Genomic DNA, 27344 nt, shown 5'->3' with positions numbered 1-27344 from the left:
ACCAGCTCCAGTTGTGATATCACACAATGGGTGCACGTGGTAGGGAATATGTTCTCTAGTCACCATTGTGCCTCAGCAACACCCACAATATGGAAAACCATTTCCCAGTAATAGTCAGGAACCAGTATACATACAAAAGTGAAAGGCATTTCTCTGCCATTGCAAACATTCATAATACATCAAATATATTCTCAAGTCACTGAAACAGAGCAACCACTAATTTACTAGCTCGTGTGCTGTCATGGGACACAGTTGAAAAACACGCATGTTGCAATGACCCCTTCTATTTCATATCCACACGCTGCCCCTCAGTGGCATCATCCAAAAACACATTAGATTACACACATGTGCTGATGACACCCAGCTCTACCTCACCATCAGCTCCCGGATCTGTCCACTGACTCTGATCGGTCACCCCATTTGTCCAACATCCAATGTCGGATAAACAGGAATTTTTTCCAACTAAATATTGGAAAGGCTGGAGCCATTGTCTCCATTCCGAACCATTGTCCCCATTCCTTTCTTTGGCAACTGTCTGAAACTGAGCCAGACTGTTTGAAACCTTGGTTTTGGTGTATGACTCCAAAGAAGAGCTTGAAATCACATATTTGTCTCATCACCACTCACCTGCTTCACCTCCACAGCATTGTCCCACTCCGACCCTACTCAGCTCATCTGTTGCTGGAACACCTCAGCTGTGTCTTTGTTATCTCTAGACTGATGCTTCCAATTCTCTCTGGCCAGCCTCCCATTTTCCAGCCGAAATAAACTGGTGTTCATCCAAAACTCTGCTGCCTGTATCCTAACTCGCACCAATTCTTACTCCCTCATCACTCCTGTGCTTGCTGACTTACAATGGCTTCCCGTCTGACAACACTCGATTTTAAAGTCCTTGTCCCTTGTTTTCAGATCAACACATGACCTTGCCCCCTCCCTATCTCCAACATCTCCCAGCCCTGCAAGCTTTCAAATCCCTGTGCTCCTCCAATTTGGGCATCTTGAGGATCCTGGATTTTTTTCACTTACCGTTGGTGGCTGTGCTTTTAAATGCTCTGGAATTTCCTCCCTCAACCTCTCTGTCTCTACCTCTCTCTTCTCCTTTAAGGTGTTCTGTAAAATCTACCTCTTTTGACCATTTTGGTTATCTCCTTGTGTGGCTCAGATGATAAAAATAAAACATTACTGACAATGTTCTTGTTAAGTACCTTGGGATATTTTGCTATGTTAATGGTGCTATATAAATGCAAGTTGTTGTTGAAGCTAGCAATACATTACCATTCTACTACCATTTGCTTTGGGCTGGATGGTTATACACTCGCCTCCAGTCTGTAAATCCATGTGGTCCATTAATTCGCTTATCTGTTCCTCGAAGGAACATTCCCAACCCATGGGTTAACTCTGGCATATACAGAAACAGCCTGAGTGGCCTGTGAATTGAGTTCTTACAATACAAGCGTAGAGTTTAGCATATTCTAATCCTAACAGTATAACACTGACCAGTAGCTAGTGAAGCACTGAGGGAAAGGATGGAAAGGAGAGAAAGAGGTTTTTAGGGTATAATAATGAACAGCAGAGAACCCAGCATAAAATAATTGGCAAGTGGAGGGCAGAGCGTAATTATGAGCAGGCAGTGTGTCCAGTGTATGATACAGGGAAAGTAAAGTGCCCCAGGATATATATACAAATAGGCAGACCTGATGAACAGCTGAGAATCTAGTATTTAATAACAAATAGGCAGAGTACCAAATTGATAATAATTGGCCAAATGCCCAATGTATAATAATGATCATTTAGAGTACCCGGGAGACAATAATGGACAGGCAGATTGCCTAGTGTATGTTGAGCTGGTGGAACGCTCAGTATATAAGAATGGGTAAGTCGAGCACACAGTGTATAATACTTTGCAGAGTGCTTGGTGTACAATATTGGGCAAGTAGCATGTCCAGTGTATAATAATGTGAAAAGGCAAAAAGCCCAGAATATAGTAAGGGGTAGGAAGAGTAACTAGGGTAAAAGATAGAGCATCCAGTGCATAATAATGAGCAGACAGGATGCCCAGTCTCTAATAACTGGCAGGTAGATGGTTTGGTGCATAATACTGGTGGATGGAGCACCTCGTTTATGCTGGAGTCTATGCATTGCTTCACACACAGCAAAGGGCAGGTGACTGCCCAGTGGACAGCTAGAGACAGGAGTGCTGCAATGAAAGACAAACGATGTGCACAGTGGACTGGTGTGCAAAGGGGCAGGCAGTGTGCCCAGGCTCCAGGGATGATCGAGTGTGGAGAGTAGGGCAGGGAGGTGCAGATTCTGAACACTGATGGGGTCCTTTGGAGAGGGGCTGTGGGGGTTGATGGACACTTGCCTATAGATGGTAGGGTTGGGTTGACAGCTCAGCTGGCTGCCTGCGGGGAAGGGATTGTGCCAGGGGGTGCAGGGACTGGCATCGTATGCCAGCCATGGGTTATAACTGAAGGAGAGAGGTGGAGAAATGAGCGGCTTAAGAAGCTGGCAGTGAAACATGTGAGACTCACGTAAAGCCCGGAGTGCCTCTCCCCGAAGAATGGAAATCTGAGCGAGATCTCCACCAGCCCCGATCCTCCATCATCCACTTTGGCATTGACCGTGTCCCCGTGTTCCAGCCCGAAGGGGTAAAAGTCGCTCAGCGGGACCAAGCCAGCGATCTCCTTCAGCAGCCCCAGCACAACCCCGGCCGCCAGCAGTGCCCCGAGCCGCCGCTCCATCCTGCCGCAGTCACCCGGTCCCAGAGACCTCCGGCAGCCTGAGTCACCTGGAGAGTTTGTGTGTTGCACCGGGGGGTCCCGGCATCCACAATGCGGCCGGGGAGGAGGGGGCGGGGGAGAGCCCCCCCCCCCCCATCCCCCCGGAACGATTTCATCCAATGACACCTCCTGAAACTGACACCCAGCCTGACTGGCAAGCCGGCGCCCAATCAAAACTGAGGGGCTGGCACTCAGCTGTCCAATCACCGCGAAACGAGCCTGAACTTCAGCAACTCTGTCCCCACAAGAGAGAGAAAAACTTTTCCTTCTTAAAGCTGAACTTTGCAAGCTGGCGAGTCTGTAACTGGTCATTGTTGCAGTCCCTGTTCACTCAGCAGTGTTACACTTCAAACCAACACTTTCCTCATTAAAAATAATTTCCGAGAGAGAAAATATACATCAAAGGTCAACATTCAGCACAATGGAAAGTTAACAGTTTACACATTTCAATAAGATTACTCAATAATAAAGCTTCCTTTTATATTGTTTGATCAATAGGTCCCAGGTCAGGTACAGCACAGGTTACATTTAGAGTAAACCTCCCACTATAACTTGCCTGCTTGATTGGCACCCCATCCACAAACATTCACTCTCTCCACCACAACGCACAGTGGCAGCAGTGTGTACCATCTGCGAGATGCACAGCAGGAACTCACCAAGTTCCTTAGGCAGCACCTTCCAAACCCATGACTGCTACCATCTGGAAGGACAAGGGCAGCAGACACATGGGAACACCACCACCTGGCAGGTCCCCTCCACTCACCATTCTGACTTGGGAACATGTCGCCGTTCCTTCATTGTCATTGGGTCAAAATCCTGGAACTCTCTCCCTAACAGCACTGTGGGTGTACCTACATCACATGGACTGCAGCGGCTCAAGAAGGCAGCCCACCTCCGCCTTCTCAAGGGCAATTAGGGATAGGCAATAAATGCTGGCCTAGCCAGCAACACCCACACCACATGAATGAATTTTAAAAATCTGCCCCGTCAAGTACTAACAGATCAGGTACTGCATGGGTTGCAAACCAAAGCTCCCTCTCCACTGTCCTGAGATGTACACCCAGGTCAGGTGTCAGCACTGGTTAGATACAGAGTAAATATCCCAGACATTTTCATAAAGCTGCATTAGAACATCCATTACTGTTCCAGTGTGACATATTCTTCCCCAATACCTGAAATAGATGACTCAAGGGCAGTAGATGGAAGGATAGGCACAATGAAAGATTGAATCGAGGGGAACAAACACATGGCAATATTGAACTTGGAGAGATAGATACACTAAAGGAATGTATTGGGAGGGACTGACACAGTGAAGGATCAAATTGGGAGGCAAAGAAATATTGAAGAATTAGATTGGGAAGTATAGACTATTTGAAGGATTGAATTGGGGGTGGGGGGGGGATAGACATACTGAAGGAATGGGGAAGAACAGTGTTACACACTGCAATTTTGAGATAAAGAGAGATAAATCCATTGGTGCTGGTGGGATGGTTTCCATCTCAGTGAAGCCAGAAAATATCTCACCGCAGACTAGTCAGGAGATTGGAACGATATAATTGTTCCTGGAAATATATCGCTGTTGCTTTACTGTTGCTGGGTCAAAACCCTGGAACTCCCTTCCTAACAGCACTGTGGGTGTACCTACACCACATGGACTGCGGCAGTTCAAGAAGGCAGCTCACCACCCCCTTCTTGAGAGCAATTTGAGGCAATAAATGCTGGGCTATCCAGCGATGCCTGAATCCTATGAATGAATAAATTGCAAAAAAAGTTTGCAGCCTGATCTGTTCTAAACCTCCTACAGCAGAAGTACGTCCAAGCTATTTATCTTTGTAAGCCACAGAAGTACATCCACTAGACACAGGTAATATTGAACCCTATTCAGATTGATTTATATATATCTTAACCTGCTAATCTGAGTGGATGTTGGTGTTCTGATACAAACAAATACATTCATTTGTACTGTAAATAGCTTTTTTAAACCTCAAAATTCAAACAGATTCAGGGCAGTCAGCAAGAAATCTAGACACAAGATAGCTGCCTTCCTTGGGCTTAGATACAAACATACAAAATAGGAGCAGAAGTAGCCATTTGGCCTCTTGAACCTGCTCCACCATTCAATAAGATCATGGCTGATCTTTTTGTGTTTCGAGTTCTACATTCCCATCTAGCCCTGATAACCTTTGATTCCCTTGCCTAACAAGAATGTATCCACCTCCGCCTTAAAAATATTCAGTGACCCTGTCTCCACTGCCTTCTGAGGCAGAGAGTTCCAAAGTTACAAAGGCTTCTCATGATTTGGGCAACCTTATCCATAAGGCTATGAGGCCCAGGAAGAGAAAGCAAATGCGTCAATTAGGAAAAGTTCCTTTCTAAGATCTGAGATTGCTTCAGAACACACACTCAGCATTCATTCTCTCCAATTCTCACAGAGCAAAGTTCTGAATCAAAGCATCTTGATCCGTGTCCTTTGAAGAAAACCATGTGTCATGCCTTCAAAGAGCTTTTTTAACTTTAAAAAATTATTTTCGAGATGTGGGCATTATTGGCAAGGCCAGCATTTATTGTCCATACCTAGTTGCTCTTGAGAAGCTGGCAACAAGCTATCTGCTTGAACTACTGCAGTCTGTGTGTGAAGCTGTTATGTAAGGAGTTTTGTTCTCACACCTTCTCAGCTTTCATCTACAGATAGCACCAATCCTGGTTCCATCATCTATTGGTATTCTTGGCTTCATGATTTCCTCTGGCCTTAGATAAATTGCTTACGACTCCATTGGTGAAGTCTCCTTGAAGTTCGACATCCTCATTTATGCCAGTCACATTATTTTTCCTAGATTGGCTATTGGCTAGATATGAGTGGGAAATCTGAATAACAACAGCTACTTGTGTGGATTTTGCAGCTTTAATGTATTGAAAGAAAGATGTCCCAAGGCGCATAACAATAGAGGTAAATAGGGGAATGAACATTGAACCAAGGGGGGATGAGGAAAGGTGGCAGAAGAGCTTGGTGGGTATTACAGCTTTGGAAAAGGTTTTTGAAAGTGGAGAGGTGAGGGAATTAATGATGAAGCACCAGAGAATAGAGCTGAGGTAGTTGAAAGCTTTACCACCAATGGCAAGGAAATTCAAGGAGTGAAGGTACAATAAGTCAGAAACAGATCACCTGTGTGTACAGCTGGAGATCATCGATGCAGGGCAAAGTAAGACTGCAGAGAGATTTGAAGTAAGAATAAAGATTTAAAATGTAAGGCATTGGGAGCGAGAATCCAATATTTGTTCATGAAGATGGAGTGATTGATGAATGGAATTTACAGCAGGATAAGATATGGGCAGCTGTGTTATGGACAAGTTGGAGCTTCTGGAGGGTGGAGGCCAGCAAGGTCAACACTGACATTTGAGATATCACTGTGAACTAACTCAATATATCATGAACATTACTGCAAGGTTTTAGATCTCTCCATGTCCTGACCATTACTATTAATTCTCCATATAGCCTGGATGTTACAATGAACTCCTAACTCTCAATACATCCTAGATATTACACTTAATTTTCTCTAAAACTTACACATTACTGTGAACCCATTTGCCATGTATGTATCCTGGCCATTACTGCTACTTTGTCTATCCCTTGACATTACTGGGAATGCTGTTACGGTATGAATGCTGTTAGCCTATTCATTTTTAAATTTGTCAACTGTTCATATAGTATCATTTGTCACAATCATTTGCATCCTTCTAAATCCCAACTAAAAATTGAATCCCATGTCCTCTAAGCCCTCCTGGAATTCTGGAAAGGATCAAGATAAAGTACATCACTTTGTGGGCAGTCTTTCTTTCACCTCTTGCCATCAAGTTCTCTTGGTTTTGCTGTATTCCAGCCTTTCTTTCTCTCGTCATTTTATTGACACCACCATGATCTGGGCCCCTCTGAACTTCTCTTACCATTCCTCCTAAGTTCAAGTTTACAAGTGACATATTCTTCCTCATCTCTGCAGCCTCACTGTGTTGACTTGTTTCTCCCTACAACACTCTTAACACACTATTATTTAATCAATGCTTTTTGATTTATCTTTCCTCCCACCTACCCACCATTGCTCTTTTCATAGATTCTTACAGCACAGAGCAGGCCATTTGGCCCATTGTGCATGTGATTGAAGGTGTCCTTCACTGTTGGCTTCGGCCCTCATCCAGGCTGCTCAACACATAACAGTGAATTAGAAAGGGCAGCAGCCATTCCAGAGCCATCAGCTTTGTTATTAGTTTCTGCAGCTGCAATCTGTATGCTTCAGTGTTATGTTAAAAGGTGAGTTATTTTATTCCTGATAAAATAACTATTATGCAAAATCTAAGCATGTATTCACCTTCACACTCGAGGCATCATTCACGGTCTAATGCAAACTCCTGAGTCACACTTGAAAAGAATGACGAAGGAACAAATGAAGCCATTGGAAACCTATAGGGAAACTCCTCAAGAACAGAAGGGCATCCACAGCTGTAATGGCTGCACCTTCGGAATCCACCTTCCCACAAACAAAAGAAGGGTTCTGTCTTCCGTATGATTAGTAATTCACCTTTGAGTCAACTCAGCCATGTTTATTTAACAGCAGGTAGACATTCTGGCTTTGAAAGAATGAACGTTTCCAGCAGCTCTCACCATAAGTCCACTAGGAGACTACGGGAATGGACTCAAACTCTGCCAGCTCCAAGGCTTACATTGGGGATTCCTCAAATGTCTAGTAGGTATGGGGCTTCCAGTTTATTCAGTGGGCAACTTTAATCTTAATTGCATAAGGATGTCAAGTTCAGGTACAGCGCAGATTTAAAGCCAGGGGAAACAGTGAGGCAGTGCTAAACCAAGGCAAAGTGGGCCTATTGGCCTGCATCTATTTTTTTCATCTCAGCACCGAGTAATAGGGGGATATTAAGAGTATTGAGACTACTGCATTTCATAGAATGATACAAAATGGGGGCAGACCTTTTGTCTGTCGTGCCTGCTTTAGTTCTTTGAGTTAGCAAATCAGTCCCACTCCCCCACTCTTTTCCGACTGGCCCTGCAAACGTTTCCATTTGAAGTTTATTAAATTCTCTTTCTAAAATAATAATTAAATCTATTTTCTTCACCCTTTCAGGCAGTGCACTCCAGGTCATAGCAACTCTGCATAAAAATATTTCTCCTTACCTCCCCTTAGATTCTTTTGTCAATTATGTTAAACACATGATGTAATATTCCTGGTCTTATAAAATAATGCACTTTCTGACAATGGCAGCACTGCAAGTGATTTTTTAGTCTGTATTATATGCAAAGCACTTTACAATCCTCCATCTTTTCTCTTGTTTTCGCCGAGCTTTTTATGTAGGTGCTGACTCCTGCTATGGTACAGTTCCAAATTTGTCTCTATGGCAGTACTCTTGCCTCTGAGCTAGAATGCCGTGGGTTCAAAACCCTCTCCAGAGACTTAAGCACACAATCTAGGCTGGCACTCCCAGTACAGTGCTGAGGGTTGGAGTGTGCACTGTGCACTGCCGGAGGTGCTGTCTTTTAAATGAGATATTAAGCCAAAGTCCCATCTATCCTTGCAATGGATGCAAAAGATCCCATGGTAGTGTTCCAAAAAGAGCAGGGCGTTTTCCTTGAATGCCAGTCAATATTTATCCAACAATCAACACTAGTAAAACAGAAGATCCAGCCATTTATCTCAGTTCTGTTTGTGGGACATGCTATATGGAAATTGGCTGCTGTGTTTCCCAGTGTTAAATCACTGAGTACACTTCAAAATTACTTAATTGGTTGTGAAATGCTTTGGAACATCCAGAGTATATTCAAGGCACTATACAAATGCAGATTCTCCCTTTACCAACATGCCCTCACAACTTCAATCAAGCAGCCAGGGCAGTGACAGTAAGTTATTCAACACTGGAGTGTCATAGTCAGCTCCACCCTACCATCACCTGACACTCTCAATAACTCCAACACTGGTTAGTGGAAAGTGATCAGAAGCAGAAACCTTGGCTGCACATCTCTCCCTTTCTCAGCCAAGGTACAATAAGGCCAGTTTTAGCATCCCAGCTCGTGCCATGGTTGAGACAGTCTAATTCAGCACAGCTGTGAGCCCATGTTATGGACCTGCTGATCTGCATCTCTCAGAGTCACACCAAGCAATACATTTATGTACAGCAACAACAATATGCATTTATGGAGTTCCTTTAACACAATAAAATGTCTCAAGGTATCTCACAGAAACTATTATCAAATAAAATTTGACACCAAGCCATGTGAGGAGGTATTAGGAAAGGCTCCCAAAAACTTGGACAAGGAGGAAGCTTTTAAGGGGCATCTTGAAGGTGGAACAATAAGTAAAAATGCGGCGAAGTATAGGGGGGAGGATTTCAGAGCCTAGATTCTTGGGAGTTGAGGGTATGGCCGCCAAAGATGGGGTGATTAAAATCTGGGATGTGCAAGAGGCCAGAATTGGAGGCACTACTGAGCCTTCGGGGCACCAGTGATCTGTATTTTAATACGAGTTTACATTCCCTGCCAAAAAAAAAACAAATAACATGCTTCAACTAGATACAAAAAATAGTGGAATGAAAGGATGAGCATTGATTGCAAAGATCTCAGACATCAGAAGCCTCTCATGTAAGCCCTTCAGTCCAACTATCCTGTCTGCAGCCATATCCCTAATGGGTTTAACACTATCACTGCTGCTTCATTTATTACTTTATCTGTTAACCCTGGCTTTCTATTAAGCCAATGCTAGGTTATCTTGCCTTCAAACAAGATTGAAAGAAATAGGGCCTTTTTTAAATAATGTGTGTTAAGCATGACCCTGAACTGACATCCCATAATGTAAATAAAAGCATCGCAACAGCTGAGATGGCTCAGATACTTTGAATTGTGAGCAGGCTGCAAAATTACTAGCTGGTGACTTGTCAATTCCCAGAATTAGTACTGCCTCAAAGGGGATACTGGGCAGAATCGTCTCAGATTGGCACTAAGTGCGGTAGCGGGCAGGTAAAATGCCATTTTACCTGCCGGCTGCATTGGTAGGTTTTCACGCCGTATCATCCCAAACTCACCGCATAGTTATGCATTCTTGGCAAACACGCCGTTTCCATGGCGGGCGAGCTCTCATTCATCCGCCACGCCATCAACCCGCCGCTTCATCACGCCAGGCGCCATATTTAAAGTGCAGCTGTGCGCACAAATCTCAGTGCTTCCAGCCCATGGCTTCTGCAGGGAAGATGTCCATGAAGGCAAAACGACTGCAGCCCCAGGTTTAGTGACGCATCACTGGAACGCCTTTTGGATGCCGTGGAGGCCCACCCTGATGTCCTCTACCCTGCTCTGGCCGCACGATGGTCAGCGGTGTGACCAACTAGACTTAGGAGGCGGTGGCAGTGGTGATCAGTGCCAATGCTGCACAGAAGAGGTTGGCCATCCAATGCAGATAGAGGGTGAATGATCTTATCCGTGCAGACAGGGTCTGGCAACCATCTCATCACTCTAAACTAACACACTCAAACCCATCACATATTCACTGGCATCTCACTCACTGCCAGATCAAGGTACATCACCACTCACTCTCTCACACACACCCTCACATCGCCATCTGGCCTCATCTCCTCTGGAGGCAGCCTCCTCAGCCCTCAACACCTTGAGGCCAAGCACAGACCAACATGTGCCCCCACACACACCCTGGGATACCCCTCTTCCCCAGTACAGCTCTCGTCCTGCAGCCTCTCCCCTTGCCTGAGGCCACTCCTCCCCCTTCGCCAAGGAAGCCCTAGCCCTGCAGCCATTGAGAAGCCACCCACATATGGCTGTTCTGGTAGTTAGAGACCTGCATGTGAACCCCCCTAAAAGTGATGTGGTGCTGTCTGTGAGGCCTGGTGCTGATGACTGCGAGTCATCTGCTCGAAGGTAGGAAAACAAATATTGAAGTCCCGAGTACAGCCCACCAGGTGCCCGTCACTTCTGTGGTGTTGTGAAACATGTGGGTGGGGAGGGCGGATGGTCCAGCGAGCAGGGGGACGATTCCGGTGGGCAGGCCTAATAATGATATGATGTATTACAGTGAGATTTCTGACGTCCAATGGCAGAGAACGCAGGCCGCCATCGGTGGGCTGAGCGGACGATTGTGAACTGGTTTCACGTCATCGTGAAAATCCCGGCCACTGAGTCTCACAGTGCTGACTGGGGTGGTGGGGAGGGGTCACACTGAGTGACAGTATGAGGGAGCTGGATGAACAACAGTGGAGGTACAGTGGCAATTGTGACAACAGCGGCATCAGATTGCATTTATATAGCATGTTTAATGCAGTGAAACATCTTACTGAGCCACACGTGCTCTGGCAGCGCCCATTGTATCAAGAATCTATTGTGAACAGAGGTTACAATCCCACTGTTGGTGGAAATGGTAACTAAAGATGAATTTTTCGGCCACTCATCCAAATCTGTATTCATTATTGCAGGTTTAAAGAAATGAAAGTCTTATTCTTAAAAGTTTCATTGTGGTGACAGATAGCTAGGGAGAACCATGTTTCAGAAACAGCATGGGGTTTTAGGGACAAACAGCAGAAGAGGCACCAAGGGAGGCCTGGATCACTGCAGAAGCATTTCCAACAAATTCCATTCTAACTGGTGTTCAGGAGTTCACCACACAACCTCCCAGCAACCACCCCCAACCCACCCCTTCCCCCTATCTGGAGACAGCAGGAGACAAGAGCTGAAGTGCTCAACCTCACTAGGCATGGAATGCATCAGCTATGCTGAGCTGTCAGCTTCAAACCAGCCACAACAGAACATCGCTGAATCAGGGAATGCAGGTGTTCTTGGTGGTAGAATCCTTGGTCCTGTGGTTAACACCCACTACATTGATCTGTAGCCAGTCACCCTTGCCTGCACAGTTCAGGGCCTTTGGCGCTCAAACTAGCCTTCTTAGGTGAGATTGGGGATGAAATCTGGAACTATTTCCCCCACAAAGCTGTTATTTCTAACCTTGATTGATATATTCTCATTGGGTAATGGTATTAAGGATTATGAAACCAAGGCTGTTGATTGAGTGGAGGTTCAGATCAGCCATGATCCAATTGAATGGTGGAAGAGGCTCAAGTGCCTGAATGGCCTATTCTTGTTCCTATGACAGCTTGGAGTGCCACTTCTGGCTGGAGCACAGGGTTTAACTTCCATGATTTTAATGTGTCATCTGACAGCGATGAATAGAAGAATTTTTTCTTCTCCACCGATGCTGCCAGACCTGCTGAGTTTTTCCAGGTTATTCTGTTTTTGTTATGAATAGAATGATGTTACGTTTTGCCATAAACAATGTTGTTTCTGATATATACCTCGTACACACAGAATGAGAAAGAGATCCAACATTAACGACTATTTAAAAAGCTTTCCGTGTCTGTAGGTACAGCTCTGGTGTGACATCGAGTCTAACAGCCAAGAAGGTGCCAACTTTGATCAGCAGCCTGTTTTTGTGTTAGCTGCTCTTGGCTGGATCACTCCAGTTCACTTCAGCAGCCCTAGGCTAGGAATGGGATAAACCAACCAGTGGTTCCTGCTCCTGATTGTTATGAAGGTTGCCCCAACCAAGGTCAGATTTGGTCATGATTCTCTGAGTCTGCCCCTTCCACAAGGTCGAATTGCCTCCTATCCTCCAACCTCGGTCGGTGCTTTCAAAAGAGGATTAAAGAAAAGCTTTCTGCTGCCAATTGTAGTTGCGGATTTGCTTTTGAATGCCTCAGTGGGTTTACACAGATATCACGCATTGAGTGGATTCCCAGTAATTTGGCTGAAGCTGAGCTGGAAGTGACAAGTCCCTCAGGCTAACTAATTTGATGCAGACCCTGTTGGAATTTGTTTCTGAATACAAGAATTACCAAGTGATTTGTTAGGGGACTTTCTCCACCATCTCGGGTTTCTCCTGGTGACTGTGTGTGAAGTGATAGATCTGCACTTTGAACCTTGCTCAGTTTATCACTTACCCCGCCTGCATGCCAACAGTGAGATGTGGCTGCTTTGGGTCTTTTGTGCTCTGATAATTTTTAACCAGTGCTGGTGTGAGTGGCCAGAACAAGGTGAGGATGAAGGCCGGGGTTCAAGACAATTACCAACCACAGTCTTACTCAGGGATCCCTTGAGCACATGGGCGATTTGCTGGGATCAAGAGTTTCACAAACTCTAGAGCCAGCACCAGTGACTCAGATAAGCAGCCAGTTTCCAGGAGTTCCTACCACTGTATTGTCTTTATAAATCAACCACTGTTAACCCTGTGACTGCTGAACCATGTTTTTCACTCTTTCCCACTCCTTTCCTCTCTCCTTTCAGCCCACAAGCTCTGGCTATTCCCTGGCTGGTTGGTAGGTTGTTTGATCACGGAGTTTATTGCAGCAAAGCCCAACCACTTCCTGCCCTAGTCCCAACGTGCATGCTCATTCCACCAAGAGCTATTGAATTGTGATCACCAACAAGAACCTAAGCCAATGCTTCCTTTTTCCAGCTCAGGGGAGCTAAGGTGTGCTGCAATGCCCCTTATTACATGTCCCACATGTGGCAGAGTCTGTTGATCACACATTGGACTTATCAGCCATCTCAGGACCCATTTAACTGGAGTGGAAGCGAGTCATCCTCGATCCCAAGGATCTGCCTAAGAAGAAGAATTACTGTTTATTAAGTACAGTTAATTCTGCACACACCCATCTCATCATGTATCTTATGTTCCCATCCCCATATTCTCATTGTGAATATTGTTATATCTAATGTTTGAAACAGGTTTTTGTTATCTATGCTCTGCAGTTGGGACCTTGCAAATCTAAAGTTGGATTGATAAGAATTAGCAGGCTATTCAACCACAGGTGGCATTGCAGCTGACTCTGAATTATTTCTGACCCACAGCTCACATACCCAGCAAAATTCACTAGATGATGACTGGGAACATAAAACCCCGGATAATAGTCAGGAGCAAGAACCCTAGATAGTGAACGGAAGCAGGAACTGTGGATAGTAACAAGGACCAGGAACTATGCATAGAATTCAGGGGCAGAAACCATTGTTAGAGATTTGGAGCAGGTAATATGAACAGTGACTGGGAGGAGAAACACTGGCTACAGGCTATGAGCAGGAACTGTGGATAGTGAGTAGGAGCAGGAACCCTGGACAGGAATGGAGAACTTGAAGAGATGGAGAAAAGGAACTGGAGAAGGAAGAAGAGAGGGAGGAGAGGAGAAAGAGCAAAGAAGGAATAAAGTGAAAGGAGTTGGAGAGATAGGTGAATGCAACTGGAAAGTGAAAGGGAGAGTGGAGCTGGATGGAGAGGAGGGAGTGGTGTTTGAGTTGGAATGGAAAAAGGGGAGAAGGAAATGGTACTGATAATGATCGAGAGGGGAATGGAACTGGAGAGAGAGAGAGACAGAGACAGAGAGAAAGAGAGAGAGAGAGGCAAGCGGAACTGGAGATAAGAGTGAGTGTGAATGGAATTGAAGAGGGACAGAAAGAGAGTGAAGAAACAAGAAATGGATTAAAAAAGCAGAACAATGACCGCCAAGGCTCTGGTCATAAAATACAAGAATAAATCTACCTCTCAAAAAGTGAATCGCTGCTGAAACAGATTGCATCAAACTTTATCTGGGTTCAACTAACTGCCCTCTACTGGAGGCAGGATCATATGGTTTTCTGAACCTCATTAAGAGACACTAATTCAGACCAATTGATAGATACAAGAGTGAAAATCAATTACTATTTATAGAGTATTCAATTTACACTGGTATATGTCATGTTTAATCGTTTGATTGATCTGTGTTTGATTATATTAACCAGTTCTCTGATCTTGTAACTGTACTTCATTGGTTAAAACTGTAGGTGGAGCTTGAGAGTGAAGAAATCAGAGAATGTTCCAGAAAAGACTGCAGTTCCCTGCAGAGGCATGTTTGTACAAACCTCCTGTAAGTTTTGAGATGTTTTAAAGTTCAGTAAATAAACCATTGTTGATTCAGAACTAGGGTCATCTCTGCATTGTTCTGAGATAAACTAGGTATCTAAGATATATAGCAAACTGGTGAATGCAAAACAGTATTTTTGAATCTGAGATTGCCTACATCAGGTGGAGTGCATGACGTGATATACAATGAAGTGACCAGTCATAATCTACATGTCCTAGGTATTTATCTTAGGGAAGTTCAAAAAGAGTAAAGGAAGACATGTTGCAAGATTTTCCGGATGGGATGTCTTCTAACAGACTGCAGTAGCTGGAAATCTGAAATAAAAACAGAAAAAGCTGGAAATACTCAGCAGGTCAGGCAGCATCGATGGAGAGAAACAGAGTTAATGATTCAGGTCAATGAACTTTCATTAGAAGACAGTGATATGTTGTCTAACATGCTGCAATTTATGCCTCTACATTACTCAATAATAATGATTTGAATACACGGAAGATAATAACTGCAGTGACACCATGCCTCCAAACTGTCCCTCCTCTACAACTCCTTGCCCCAAGGTATTTGAAGTATGACAGCTTTTTGATGTTCATAAATCCACTTGCAATGTAACCACACATCCAATGATTATGAATGATCTTCTCCAGAAAACCAATGCAGGACATCCAAATGTTATAAATAGAGAGAATTCCAATACATGTACCCTTGTGGCCAATCAATGCATTATGATCTTGTATTCATATAGTTTCTGTTGGCAGTGTTCTTCAAGAGCACAGAGATAAAAACAAAAACTACTGCGGATGCTGGAAATCCAAAACAAACACAGAATTACCTGGAAAAACTCAGCAGGTCTGGCAGCATCGGCGGAGAAGAAAAAAGTTGACGTTTCGAGTCCTCATGACCCTTCAGCAGAACTGAGTAAAGTTAGGAGAGGGGTGAAATATAAGCTGGTTTAAGGTGGGGTTGGGGGGGTGTGGTTGTAGGGACAAGCAAACAGTGATAGGAGCAGATAATCAAAAGATATCACAGACAAAGGAACAAAGACATGTAAAAGGTGGTGATATTATCTAAGAGAATGTGCTAATTAAGAATGGATGGCAGGACACTCAAGGTACAGCTCTAGTGGGGGTGGATCGTTGACAGGGCCCTCAACCGTGTCTGGCCCATCGCCCGTGCATCCGCTCTCATGCCTTCTCCTCCCTCCCAGAAACATGATAGGGTCCCCCTTGTCCTCACTTATCACCCCACCAGCCTCCGCATTCAAAGGATCATCCTCCGGCATTTCCGCCAACTCCAGCATGATGCCACCACCAAACACATCTTCCCTTCATCCCCCGTGGCGGTATTCAGTAGGGATCGTCCCCTCCGGGACATCCTGGTCCACTCCTCCATCACCCCCTACTCCTCAACCCTCACCTATAGCACCTCCCCATGCCCACGCAGAAGATGCAACACCTGCCCCTTCACTTCCTCTCTCCTCACCGTCCAAGAGCCCAAACACTCCTTTCAAGTGAAGCAGCATTTCACTTGCATTTCCCCTAAATTAGTCTACTGCATTCGTTGCTCCCAATGCGGTCTCCTCTACATTAGAGAGACCAAACGTAAACTGGGCAACGGCTTTGCAGAACACCTGCGGTCTGTCCGCAAGAAAGACCCAAACCTCCCTGTCGCTTGCCATTTTAACACTCCACCCTGCTCTCTTGCCCATATATCTGTCCTTGGCTTGCTGCATTGTTCCAGTGAAGCCCAACACAAACTGGAGGAACAGCACCTCATCTTCCGACTAGGCACTTTACAGCCTTCCGGACTGAATATTGAATTCAACAACTTTAGATCTTGAACTCCCTCCCCCATCCCCACCCCCTTTCCGTTTCTTCCCCCTCCCTTTTGTTTTTTCCAATAATTTATATAGATTTTTCTTTTCCCACCTATTTCCATTATTTTTAAATCTATAACTGTAATGCCCTGTCAGTCTTTCCACCCCACCCCCACTAGAGCTGTACCTTGAGTGTCCTGCCATCCATTCTTAATTAGCAAATTCTCTTAGATAATGTCATCACCTTTTACACGTCTTTGTTCCTTTGTCTGTGACATCTTTTGATTATCTGCTCCTATCACTGCTTGCTTGTCCCTACAACCACCACCTCCCCCAACTTCTCTCCACCCCTCCCCCCCCCCCCCACCCACGACCCCCCACCACCACCTTAAACCAGCTTATATTTCACCCCTCTCCTAACTTTACTCAGTTCCGCTGAAGGGTCATGAGGACTCGAAATGTCGACTCTTTTGTTCTCCGCCGATGCTGCCCGACCTGCTGAGTTTTTCCAGGTAATTCTATTTTTGTTTCTTCAAGAACACACCTTTCAAGATTTATAGGGCTATTTTAATCTTAGTACCTTAGTGTGAACAGAGCAAGACAATTTTTTTTTTACAAAATCACCACTGATTTGTCCCCCAAGGCTCATCCAATGTGATTTTCAAGGCAGCCTCAATTTAAATGGCTAGCGCTCCCTTGTGAAATAGTTGGAAGCCTTTAAATACATTTGAATGAATGTGTATTTCAGGATTCTTTTGGCTTTCTTGATTTTTGCTCTGCAGTAGTTGAACATACTGAGCATTGAGTCTACAAACTTTGCTCAATCTCTTTCGTACTATATCCAGAGCCATTTCAACATGATTCAACTAGCTCTTTTTTACTAGGAGTCTATGATAGAGGTAAATCTCACCCGACCAACAACACAGATTTATTACAACTGCATAAGCATAAAATAAATATTGTGCTAGTGGTGACATAACCCTTGGCCACTGCTCAGAGAAATGAAGCTCACAATGCTTCTATTTTTTTATTTTGAGGCTTATGGTATAAATATCCTGTCAATAACTATGGAATTAAACTCCTGAGAAAGATTTTTACATTTTTTTTATTCATTCAAGGGATATGGGCTTTGCTGGTTAGGCCAGCATTTATTGCCCATCCCTAATTGCCCTTGAGAAGGTGGTGGTGAATCGCCTTCTTGAACCGCTGCAGTCCTGGTGATGTAGGTACGCCCACAGTACTGTTAGAAAGGGAGTTCCAGGATTTTGACTCAGCGACAGCGAAGAAATGGCGCTACATTTCCAGGTCAGGATGGTGAGCGACTTAGAGGGTACCTTCCAGGTGGTGGTGTTCCCATGTGTCTGCTGCCCTTGTTCTTCTAGATGGTGTTGGTCATGGGTTTGGAAGGTGCTGTTTTAGGAGCCTTGGTGAGTTTTTGAAGTGCATCTTGTAGATGGTACACATTGCTGCTACTGTGCATTCGTGGTGGAGAGAGTGAATGTTTGCGGATGGGGTGCCAATCAAGCTGGCTGCTCTGTCCTGGACAGTGTCAAGTTTCTTGAGTGTTGTAGGAGCTGCATTCGTCCAGGCAAGTGGGGATTATTCCATCACACTCCTGACTAGTGCCTTGTAGATGGTGAACAGGCTTTGGGGAGTCAGGAGGTGAGTTACTCGCCACAGGATTCCTGGCCTTTGACATGCTCTTGTAGCCACAGTATTTATATGGTTAGTCCAGTTCAGTTTCTGGACAATGGTAACCCTCAGGATGTTGATAGTGGGGGATTCAGCGATAGTGATGCCATTGAATATCTAGGGGTGATGGTTGGATTCTCTCGTTGGGGATGGTCATTGCCTGGCACTTGTGTGGAGCGAATGTTACTTGTGACTTGTCAGCCCAAGGCTGGATACTCTCCAGGTGTAGCTGCATTTGGGCATGGACTGCTTCATTATGTGAGGATTCATGAATAGTACTGAACATTGTCCAATCATCAACGATCATCCCCACTTCTGACCTTATGATGGAGGGACGGTCATTTGTGAATCCACGAGCCATGTATGTTTTATACAGTCTTATTAACAGGGAAAAATGGTATTCTGCAGCTAATCATTTAGCCCACATGAAGCCGATCTAATTTTATAAATAGTTTTCTGCCTCAAAGAAGTGATTAAATTATTATACACTATGTTAGTAACGTCAGTCATCCATTCCTTAATTCACTTAACCTATCAATTTCAGCCAATAAGACCTGCACCAAATGAATTAAGGCCAGTAACACAGATTTCACATCCCAGTGTTCCTTGTATATTGATAATTCCAAGGCATTATTCCACAGTGTGTGTTCATAGGTTGTGGGTAAAATGCATCAAAGGCTACATTAATTGTGTTTGCAGCATTTTCATTTTGAATCATGTAATTTACTTAACTGTTGAAGTTTGTGTTAATCACAGGGATTCAGGTGAGGAGTATTTCAGCAGCAGCACTGAAAGTGGTGTTGCTCAGAACTCCAATTATCATTGTACTCTTGAATTGTTCTTCAGTTCTTTAAAATGGTATTTAAATCCTAGCATACGGTAATTTTCAAAATATATGCCCCCAAATAAAATACGCAACTAGACTTCCATACAAAAAGTCAAAATTGCCTCATCACCCTGTATAAAATGAGCATAGGCTTCTGCATTGCTGTGGTTAAAAAGGACCCTTTATTGACAAAACTGGTGAGTAAAGCCGACTAAAGGGTTTGATCCCAAATGAGCATAGAATGCTTTTGCACCTATATATAGAGAAATATAAAATGTAAAACACTGCAGGTTGCTTTTTGTACATTTTTAGTCAAAATTGTCCTTCCCTCCTTGTCTTTTCCCTTCTCTTATTTGATTTATTTTCTTTCTCCGGTTGATGCTGCTGGTTTGACAGTGCCTATACCACAAAGAAATGCATGAAAGTTTTCTTTTTCCCTCGCCCTGCAATCAAAATACAGCAATATTAAATCCTGCTAAAGTGAAATATGAATACCCCTGGTGCACAGAATTAGAGTCTCTCAGGAACATCATATGCTGGTCGTTGATGCTTTTTCGTGTCACTGAATGTCATGCATCGAGGCTACCCTGGATGATAATACACAGATCTTGTCATTACTCCCGGGGGCATGACAGGCCCATTGCAAATGATGAACACCAGCTGCAACTCACCATTTAAACAGTAGATGCACTAAAAGTGGAACGTGTCACTCAACTCTGCAGCACATGCGTTTACGCCAACGGGCAAACTAGAAGGGAAGAGGCTTTTTTGCTGATTGCCCAGTGGATCAAAGAAGCTTGGGATGCTGCTGCTCTATCTCTGACCAAGCGTGACTTCAAGAAAAAACGCCATGGATGGGTCAGAAGATGACATCCCTGGGATGGTGACACTGTGCAAGTGGAAGATGACAATGAAGACGATATTTGCAGTGCTACCATTTACACAGACGAGGAAAGAGATGACGAACTGTTAGCGGGGGCAGCAGAAACTATTTGCTGACAGTGAACCAGACGCAGCATTTCAAAGCTTCTGGACATGTAAATAAATCTAAAAGGAAAGAAATGTAAAAATAAAGAAATGTAAAACATCTCAAAACTTACCATGAATTTCTTGATTATTTCTTTCAAAAATTAAGTTTAGAAATGCCGGCTGCAAAAAAACTGTTTTGATTTGTTACCATGCATAGGTATGTGGGTTGAGCATGGGTGTTCTTAGCATCTCTGACTTGTCACACTCTTTGGAGCGTTTCACCCTTTGTTGGTCCTCATCAGCACTCAGCTCTCCAACCAGCTCCAACCAGTTGTTTGCATGTGACAAGTGGCCGCACATTGGCAAACTGTCACAATAGGTGGGCAAAACCAAGTGAGGGTGGCCAATGTGTCTCCACATCAGTGAGTAAGGTTAGGGTTTGCCTATTGTTGCATACAAAGCCTTACTGGGCAGTTTCATGATAATGAAAGAGAAACTGAATTGTGTCTGGAAATATTGGACTTTAAAAATAAGACCTGAGTTTTTAAAAATGCACAGAAGCCACTGGCTGGAATGCTGCTGGGTGACTCCTTAAGAGGTAATGAAACTCCACCCTGTTGCCAGGCAAGGCACTTCTAAAGACATCCAGAAACTAATTGCTCCCTCCGGTAGAGACAATGGGACATAATGAGAGATGAGTATCATCTCATCAATAAATCCTGTGAGCAATGCCCAGACAGATTTGTGAATTTGCTTCTGTACAAAGAAGGTGTTAAAAGTGGGCTGAAAAGCTGCCCTGGTGTCTGTCTGTTGGCGGGTGTTCTGAGAGAGCAGAGAAGTTTGACTCAAAAATAACAGAAGCACACTGTACTGCTGCAAATCGCCATTTTGCAGGTATCCTGATCTCTCTCCAACTCCATTGAATTCAATTGCTAGAACCTCGAAACCAACTACTCCTCTCTACCAAATCCAACACTACTGGAACCTTGAAACTGACTATTCGTCTACCGGAGTCAACTCTATTTGAACCTTGAACCTGACTATTTGTCTACCGGAGTCAATTCCACTGGAATCTCGAATCGCAAAAGCCGCAACGCTCAATTACCTACTCCCCACAAGTCAAGGACTGTTCTGTGTGCCTTTTCTTCATATATATATATACATATATTTATATTTACTAACTTGCCTTTAGTAGTTAATAAACTTACTTTTACCTTTAACCCTAAAAAGTCTGATCAAATTGACTCCCTCAAAACAAGAACAATTGGGACTGGAAAAAAGGTATCCACGAAAGGGATCCTTTTCAGATTAAATCTTGTTGCGATTAACAGAAGTTGGGTGCTGAATAAAGACAGGGAGCCAATTCATCCCTACTCATCCGGGTTATGAAAATTTGGGTGTGTCCCAGCCAGACAGTGACAGATTAAGGGGTCTCACCTGGATCAACAACTTTGAGGAACCTCACCTGGGGGTGGGTCGTAACAGCGGAGTGGGTGGAAGATTTCAACATGAATCCAATGGTCACAACAAGGAGTAAGCAGAGCGTTGTGGAGAGCTAAGAGCAAGGTTAGACCCTCAAAGAACCAAGGAGAATCATCTCCAGCCATCTCAACTTTGTCTTGTGATGGTCTCAGATGCGCCTGGATGAGAGAGCGCGAGGTTGAAGCAGTGCCACCATCCTGCACTGTAATCTATTCCATCTGCTAGTCATGACAGTGCATGATTCCTCAGTAAAGGTGAAGCCTCTCTCATGTTCTCATGAGATGTCCCAGAAGTTCCGGAATTTTCCAAAAACGTGGGTAGGATTGAAGTGATGTCATCTTTCTGACCTCTGTGATGTACCATTCAAATGCAACTGATGGCCCCATTGCCTGGGACTCCTGAATATTGTGTTCAGGCCTGGATTTCAGCTACTCCTGGGCTGGTTTTGTGAAGTAACCCAGTTGCAGTGGAAGCTTCCAGGAGATTCAGTAAGCGTTGGCTGCTTCATGTGGTCAACATGCGCAACTTTGGATACTGAGAACTAATGAGTTATTAAAGCCTGTGTCTGACAGCAAGCTCTGACAGGGACTGGGAATAGTTGGGAGGCTGCCGTGGAGGGGAGGGGAGGGGTGCGGTGGCTGTTGGGTGCAAGTGATATGTATTGGGGGATGCTGGGGACCTTTCTTTGGTGGGCATACGTTGTACTGTATATCTGCTGATTTGTAACAGTGAAAGATTAAAAAGAACACACTCAGTATCAGTGATGGGAAGTGAAGTGATGAATTTTTTCTTTGCCAACACCAGCACCATTGCTAAAGTCGCCAGTGCGACAACAACTACTGGCTCAACATGCGAATCTCAGCCTGTCAAGCGAAACATTGACACCAAACAGGGTCTGTATCAAAGAGATGTAAATGTGACAAAAAGTACATTGAAGAGGGATTCACTTGGACTGGAGCTGCTGAATACCCTGAGCTGCAGTGTGCATTATGTGGTGAAGTCCTTTTGAATAATGACCGAAAACCATCTCTTCTATGCAGACACTTGGAAACAAAAAGTGAGCAACATTTTTCCAGCAGACACGGGCACAGCTAATGGTGGACAAGAGTTTTGCTACTGCTGATGGCAATATTAAGGCCTTTGAACCTCATATTTAGTGAGTTACAGAGTTGCAAAGTCAGGAAAATCTTACACCATAGCAGAGGAAACAGTGCTACCTGTGGATGTTGACATGGTCAGCTGTTCAGCATGATGGGCTGGATTTTATGTTTCCCCGCCAGTGGGTTTGAAGGTGAGGGGGATCCAAAAATCCAGCACGTGGCCTTCCTGCTGCTTACCTGCCCACCCCGACCTCTCTGAAATTTTCAGGTGGGGCGGTGGAGGCATCAGGTCGCCCACCTGCCCTTGGGTCTTTCAAAGCCCTTAAATGGCCAATTAATCACCCTTCCCCTGCTGCTATTTTGCCTGTGGCAGGGGGAGGCCTGCATCATATGGAAAGCCCAGGAGCTTTAGCTGCACGGGTTGGTGTCGGGAGCGTGGAGGGGGGGAGGCGTGTGGTGGTGGGTGGGGGGTGGACCTGCTGTAAGGGTCCCCTGTTCCCATTGGAGGCATGCCCTCCAAATTCACACTTCCCCCTTCGCCCTCCCACTGGCCTCTCAAACACAGTTCCCATCCCCCTCACCAAGGCCTGCCAGCCTGACCCCAGTGATATCCTCCGCCCCACCCCTCCCCTCTACCTCCCCCCTCCCACTGCCGCTTACCTTGGTGTCCAGCTTCAATGATGATCTCCACTGAGGACAGCCTGTAATCCAAGCAGTGGCCACTATTTTCGCCTGCCGCTGTTGGGGTCACAGAGCTGTCTATCCCATTGGCCGACAGATCTCTGAGGCGGGACCTCCCTGAGGGCCGGAAATCCTGCCTCAAGCATATTAATGACCAATTGACCATTAGATGACAGTGGGACAGCCGTTCCCCTGGGCGGGCTCTCCACCGACTTTGTAGCCGATGGGGGCGGAGACCAGGGTGCACCGTGCACCAGGCCAGGATTTTACAGTCAGTGTGCGGGGGCGTGCATCCTGACATCATCGCGCTGTCTCTCGGTGTTTCGCTCGGCGGATGTGCGCCAAAGTCAGCTGCGTGCCCACCGATAATTGAAAGGCCTATTAAGGCCATTAACGAAGTAATTAATTTCAAGTTTACGCTGCCCATGCAATATTACAGTTGGCAGGCAGGAGAAAAGGCCAAGTGGCCTTTACGTTTTTTTAGGAAACCTCATCCATGAGCGGGATGAGGTTTCCTAAAGCTTTTACGAATTTCATTAAAATGTTTTTTTGAAAAATAAAAACATGTCCCATCTTAGGTGACACAGTCACATGAGGGGACATGTTTCATTAAATTTTTATTACATTCATTTATTTTTTTCAAAAGCACTTCAATCTCCCTGAGGCAGCTCCGTGCCTCAGGGAGATCGAAGCACTCTTTCATGCGCCTGCTCGAAAGACCCAACTCTCCCTCCTCCTCTGCCCGTACAAGTAGTGCTACTGCTCACATATTACGCTGGGGCACGCCTTAATTGCCCGTATAAAATGGCGGTGTGGAGCTGACCGCCGCCCGCGATCAGCTCCGTGACTGCCCCCGCCTGCTTCCGCAGAGCCCGGCCGTCGCGGGAAAAACTCAGGCCTATGTTTGGAGAGAACGCACAAATTCAGTTAGTGCCATTATCAAACCGCACAGTGTCACGTTGAATTAATGACAGACCCATTGATGTCTTAACTGAATTAGTGAACTGTGTCATTAGCAGCGGCACTTTATTCTGCAGCTGGATAAATCCACATACCTGGCAGGCTTAACTCACCTTCTGGGAGGTATATTTATGAAGGTGTAATACAAGAGAACATTTTTGTTTGCTAGATGGTGCCTACCAGAGAAGGAGCTGTGAGATTTTTCGACTATGTGACAACTTCATAAATCAACACAATATTGTCTGATCAAAATGTGTTGGCATCTGCACCAATGGAGCACATTCAATAACTGGTAGAAACAGGGAAGTATTGGCATGTACCAGAACAGTCACTCCCAATGCAAGGTGGGTATATTACAATATACATAGGGAAGCACCTGCTGCCAAAAGCATGCCTACCAACTTGAAGAAGGTCCTGGGCAATGTGGGGAAAATGCTAAACTTTATAAAAATCTGAGCTTTAAGTTCCAGAATATTTTCTGTTCAATTAAATGGGAAGGGGAGCGAGCACATCAATCAACTGCTTCACATGGAGGCTCAATGGCCATCATGTGGCAATGTCTTGGCACATTTCTTTAAACCTCACTCTGAGGTCAAGTTATTCTTTACAGACCACACATTCACATTCTCACTGTCTGTATAACTATGCCTGGCTCTCACAGCTGGGCTGCCTATCACATATATTCACTCACCTGACTGAGCTACACCTAGGACTTCAAGAACTGACTGCAAACACCTTCAATGCCCAGGAAAAAGAATGATTAAAAAAAAGAAAAAAAGCTAGAATTCAGAGCTCAATTTGTGGAGGAAAGTAACACTGATTTTTTTTCCCAAACATGCAAGAATTCCTCACAACGAATGAACTACAGTTGCAGGATAATGTTAAAAGTGAAATCAAACATGTCACTGAACTGCCAATGAATATTCTATGTCGATGGGAAACTCAAACAGCTGGATCCGCTGCCCTTTCACAGATAATTCTGTAGTGCCTTTGCTGCAAGACTTGTTAATAAAAGAACAAGGGAAGCTCTTCAATATCTCAACTGATGTGGGGCTCAAGGTTGAGTTGCTACACAAGCAGTTAGCTGAACTTTGAATCCAAATGAAAAGGGATTTCCTTGAATTGTCAGCGTGGGTTGTCAAGATTTTGATGTCGTTTGCCACATCTTTACGGTGTGAAAGTAAATTTTCAACACACTGGAATAAAATCAAAGTATCGTCCGTTTCTGTGCTGCATACTTTATGACTCTATGACTATGCCTCTTTGTAGAAAGCAACCTACAACTCAAACTATCACCTGTCACTCCAAACACAATGCACCTTTGCTTAAACAAACAAGTTCAGCTGTCACATTAATGGCAAGTAGCAGTATCAAGTTAACGTTTAAGTTGTATATACGTGCATTATAATTTATACATTTTATACAATGCTTGTACATTAAAGGGGTTAAAATGTTAAGCCTACCACAGGCAGCTGGTAGACCTCAAAGTGGTTATGAAATAAGTAGTTTGGGAACCACGGCTCTACAGCTAAGGGTTCTGTTTGAACAACAGGACAAAGCAGAGAAGGCCTAATGGCCTGTTTTGGTTTGGTATGTTTTCTGCAAAGATGCTTTCTGTGCCAATTTTTACTGCCTGCTAGGAGAGAGCTTCGATTAGAGAATCTCACGAAAACTACTTGGATTGAGTTTCTTGCTTGTAAGCAAGAAAACAGATGACAGTTCATTACTGATAGGTGAAGAAAATAATGGGTAGTCCGCATTTGCTGCAGTCTGACATTAATGTTATGCAATTGAAGTTTCAAAGATTACGAAGGGAATTGATGAAGCTGACCCAGGTGAGTTGTTCATGATAATGAAGGGTTCCAATCCCAGGGTCACACAAGTTCAAAGAGGGAAGTTAGGAGCATTGGGAGAAGTCATGTAATTAATTCCCCCAAAGGGTAATTGTATTGTGGAGTAAGTTACCAGAGAAGGACACTGAAGCAGATAATATGAATGGGTTTTCAAGAAATAAAGAGGCATATTTCTGAAGCGATTGAAGAGGCAGGTAAACAGGATTGATTGGCCAGAAATGGATTGGCTTGTTGGGCCTAATGGGCTTTTCCTGCATCTAAAATATCCCGTTTTCCTGCCAACAATCTCAAAACAGGATCTTTGTTTCGGGATCTTGTTACACATGCTGCTAATCAGCCTGTCATGCTTGTTGTGGAATAATAAAGATTTCAGCCAATGTTTAATGTTACTAGCTCTCGGAGTTCATGCCCAATTGCCTGACTAAATAACCTTTACCAGTATTACCAGTTGCAGCTTTTCACACTCGGTTTCTCTGCCACTCCGTGCCTCTTAAACATCGAGGAGTGAAGACTACCGACCATCCAGGAATTACTAGATAAAACTTCCAATACATCCCCACTGCAGTCAACCAACTTTAGCACCAATCACACTAAATCTCACTGCATAATCACACCATAGTTCCCATCAACGTTCTTTTCCGCAGAGTGCAAATGATGGGGCCTAACAAAATAACTAATGCTTGCAGCATATAGTAACAGGGGCAGGTATTCATGAATGATAGAAACTCTTCTCCATGCTTGTGCTTCAGGCTCCAGTTATAATCATATGGTTGGATAGAGTGTTAACTGGCTAAACTGAGGTCAGTGCAGAAAGTTGGTTGGTTACTGCATTTCCCTGGAATACAGTCCACAACTAGTTGTTGTATCAACAACAAGGACCTTAGGAGCAGCAAGGCTTTGGCAACAGGAATTCCTGGCTTCAAATACAAGCTTCCCAAAAAACAAGGAGCCTTTCATTCTCGGAACTCTGACAGTGAATCGAGCCAATGTTGTAATCGTGCTTTCCCTTGGGCACATGGGATTGACAGCTGTGGCAGGAGCTTGCTGTGTGTAATTGAAATCTCCTTTTGTACAACAGAACTCTGCGTTCACCATTCTCACAACAGGAGTCTAACAACCCAACAACAACAAAACAAGGAGCTGGTTGGGAGTTCACCTTTTACTTTGCTTATGGGGGCTTTTCCAAGTCACAGAATCTAAGTTGTGACAGTCCCCCTACCACATCACCACCCACCCCCCAAGCTA

The 27344-nt window shown here is 44.5% G+C and overlaps 1 protein-coding gene across 2 annotated transcripts in view; it reads right to left on the bottom strand.

Annotated features, from left to right (window-relative positions):
* sned1 (sushi, nidogen and EGF-like domains 1) overlaps positions 1–3030 on the bottom strand; it is a 195460-nt gene extending 192430 nt beyond the window's left edge. The window contains exon 1 of one of the 2 annotated variants that reach the window (XM_078563454.1): positions 2535–3030. In XM_078563454.1, the coding sequence (XP_078419580.1) occupies positions 2535–2744 (210 nt within the window). In that variant the 5' untranslated portion in view covers positions 2745–3030. The remainder of the gene's footprint in view (positions 1–2534) is intronic. The other variant, XM_078563453.1, reaches the window with a different exon arrangement.
* Between the last annotated feature and the right edge of the window lie 24314 nt (positions 3031–27344).

Source organism: Cetorhinus maximus, chromosome 19 (assembly GCF_964194155.1).
Source record: "Cetorhinus maximus chromosome 19, sCetMax3.hap1.1, whole genome shotgun sequence".
Classification (NCBI taxonomy): domain Eukaryota; kingdom Metazoa; phylum Chordata; class Chondrichthyes; order Lamniformes; family Cetorhinidae; genus Cetorhinus; species Cetorhinus maximus.
The sequence above is the reverse complement of the archived record's forward strand: the minus strand, read 5'-3'. Positions and strand labels throughout refer to the sequence as shown.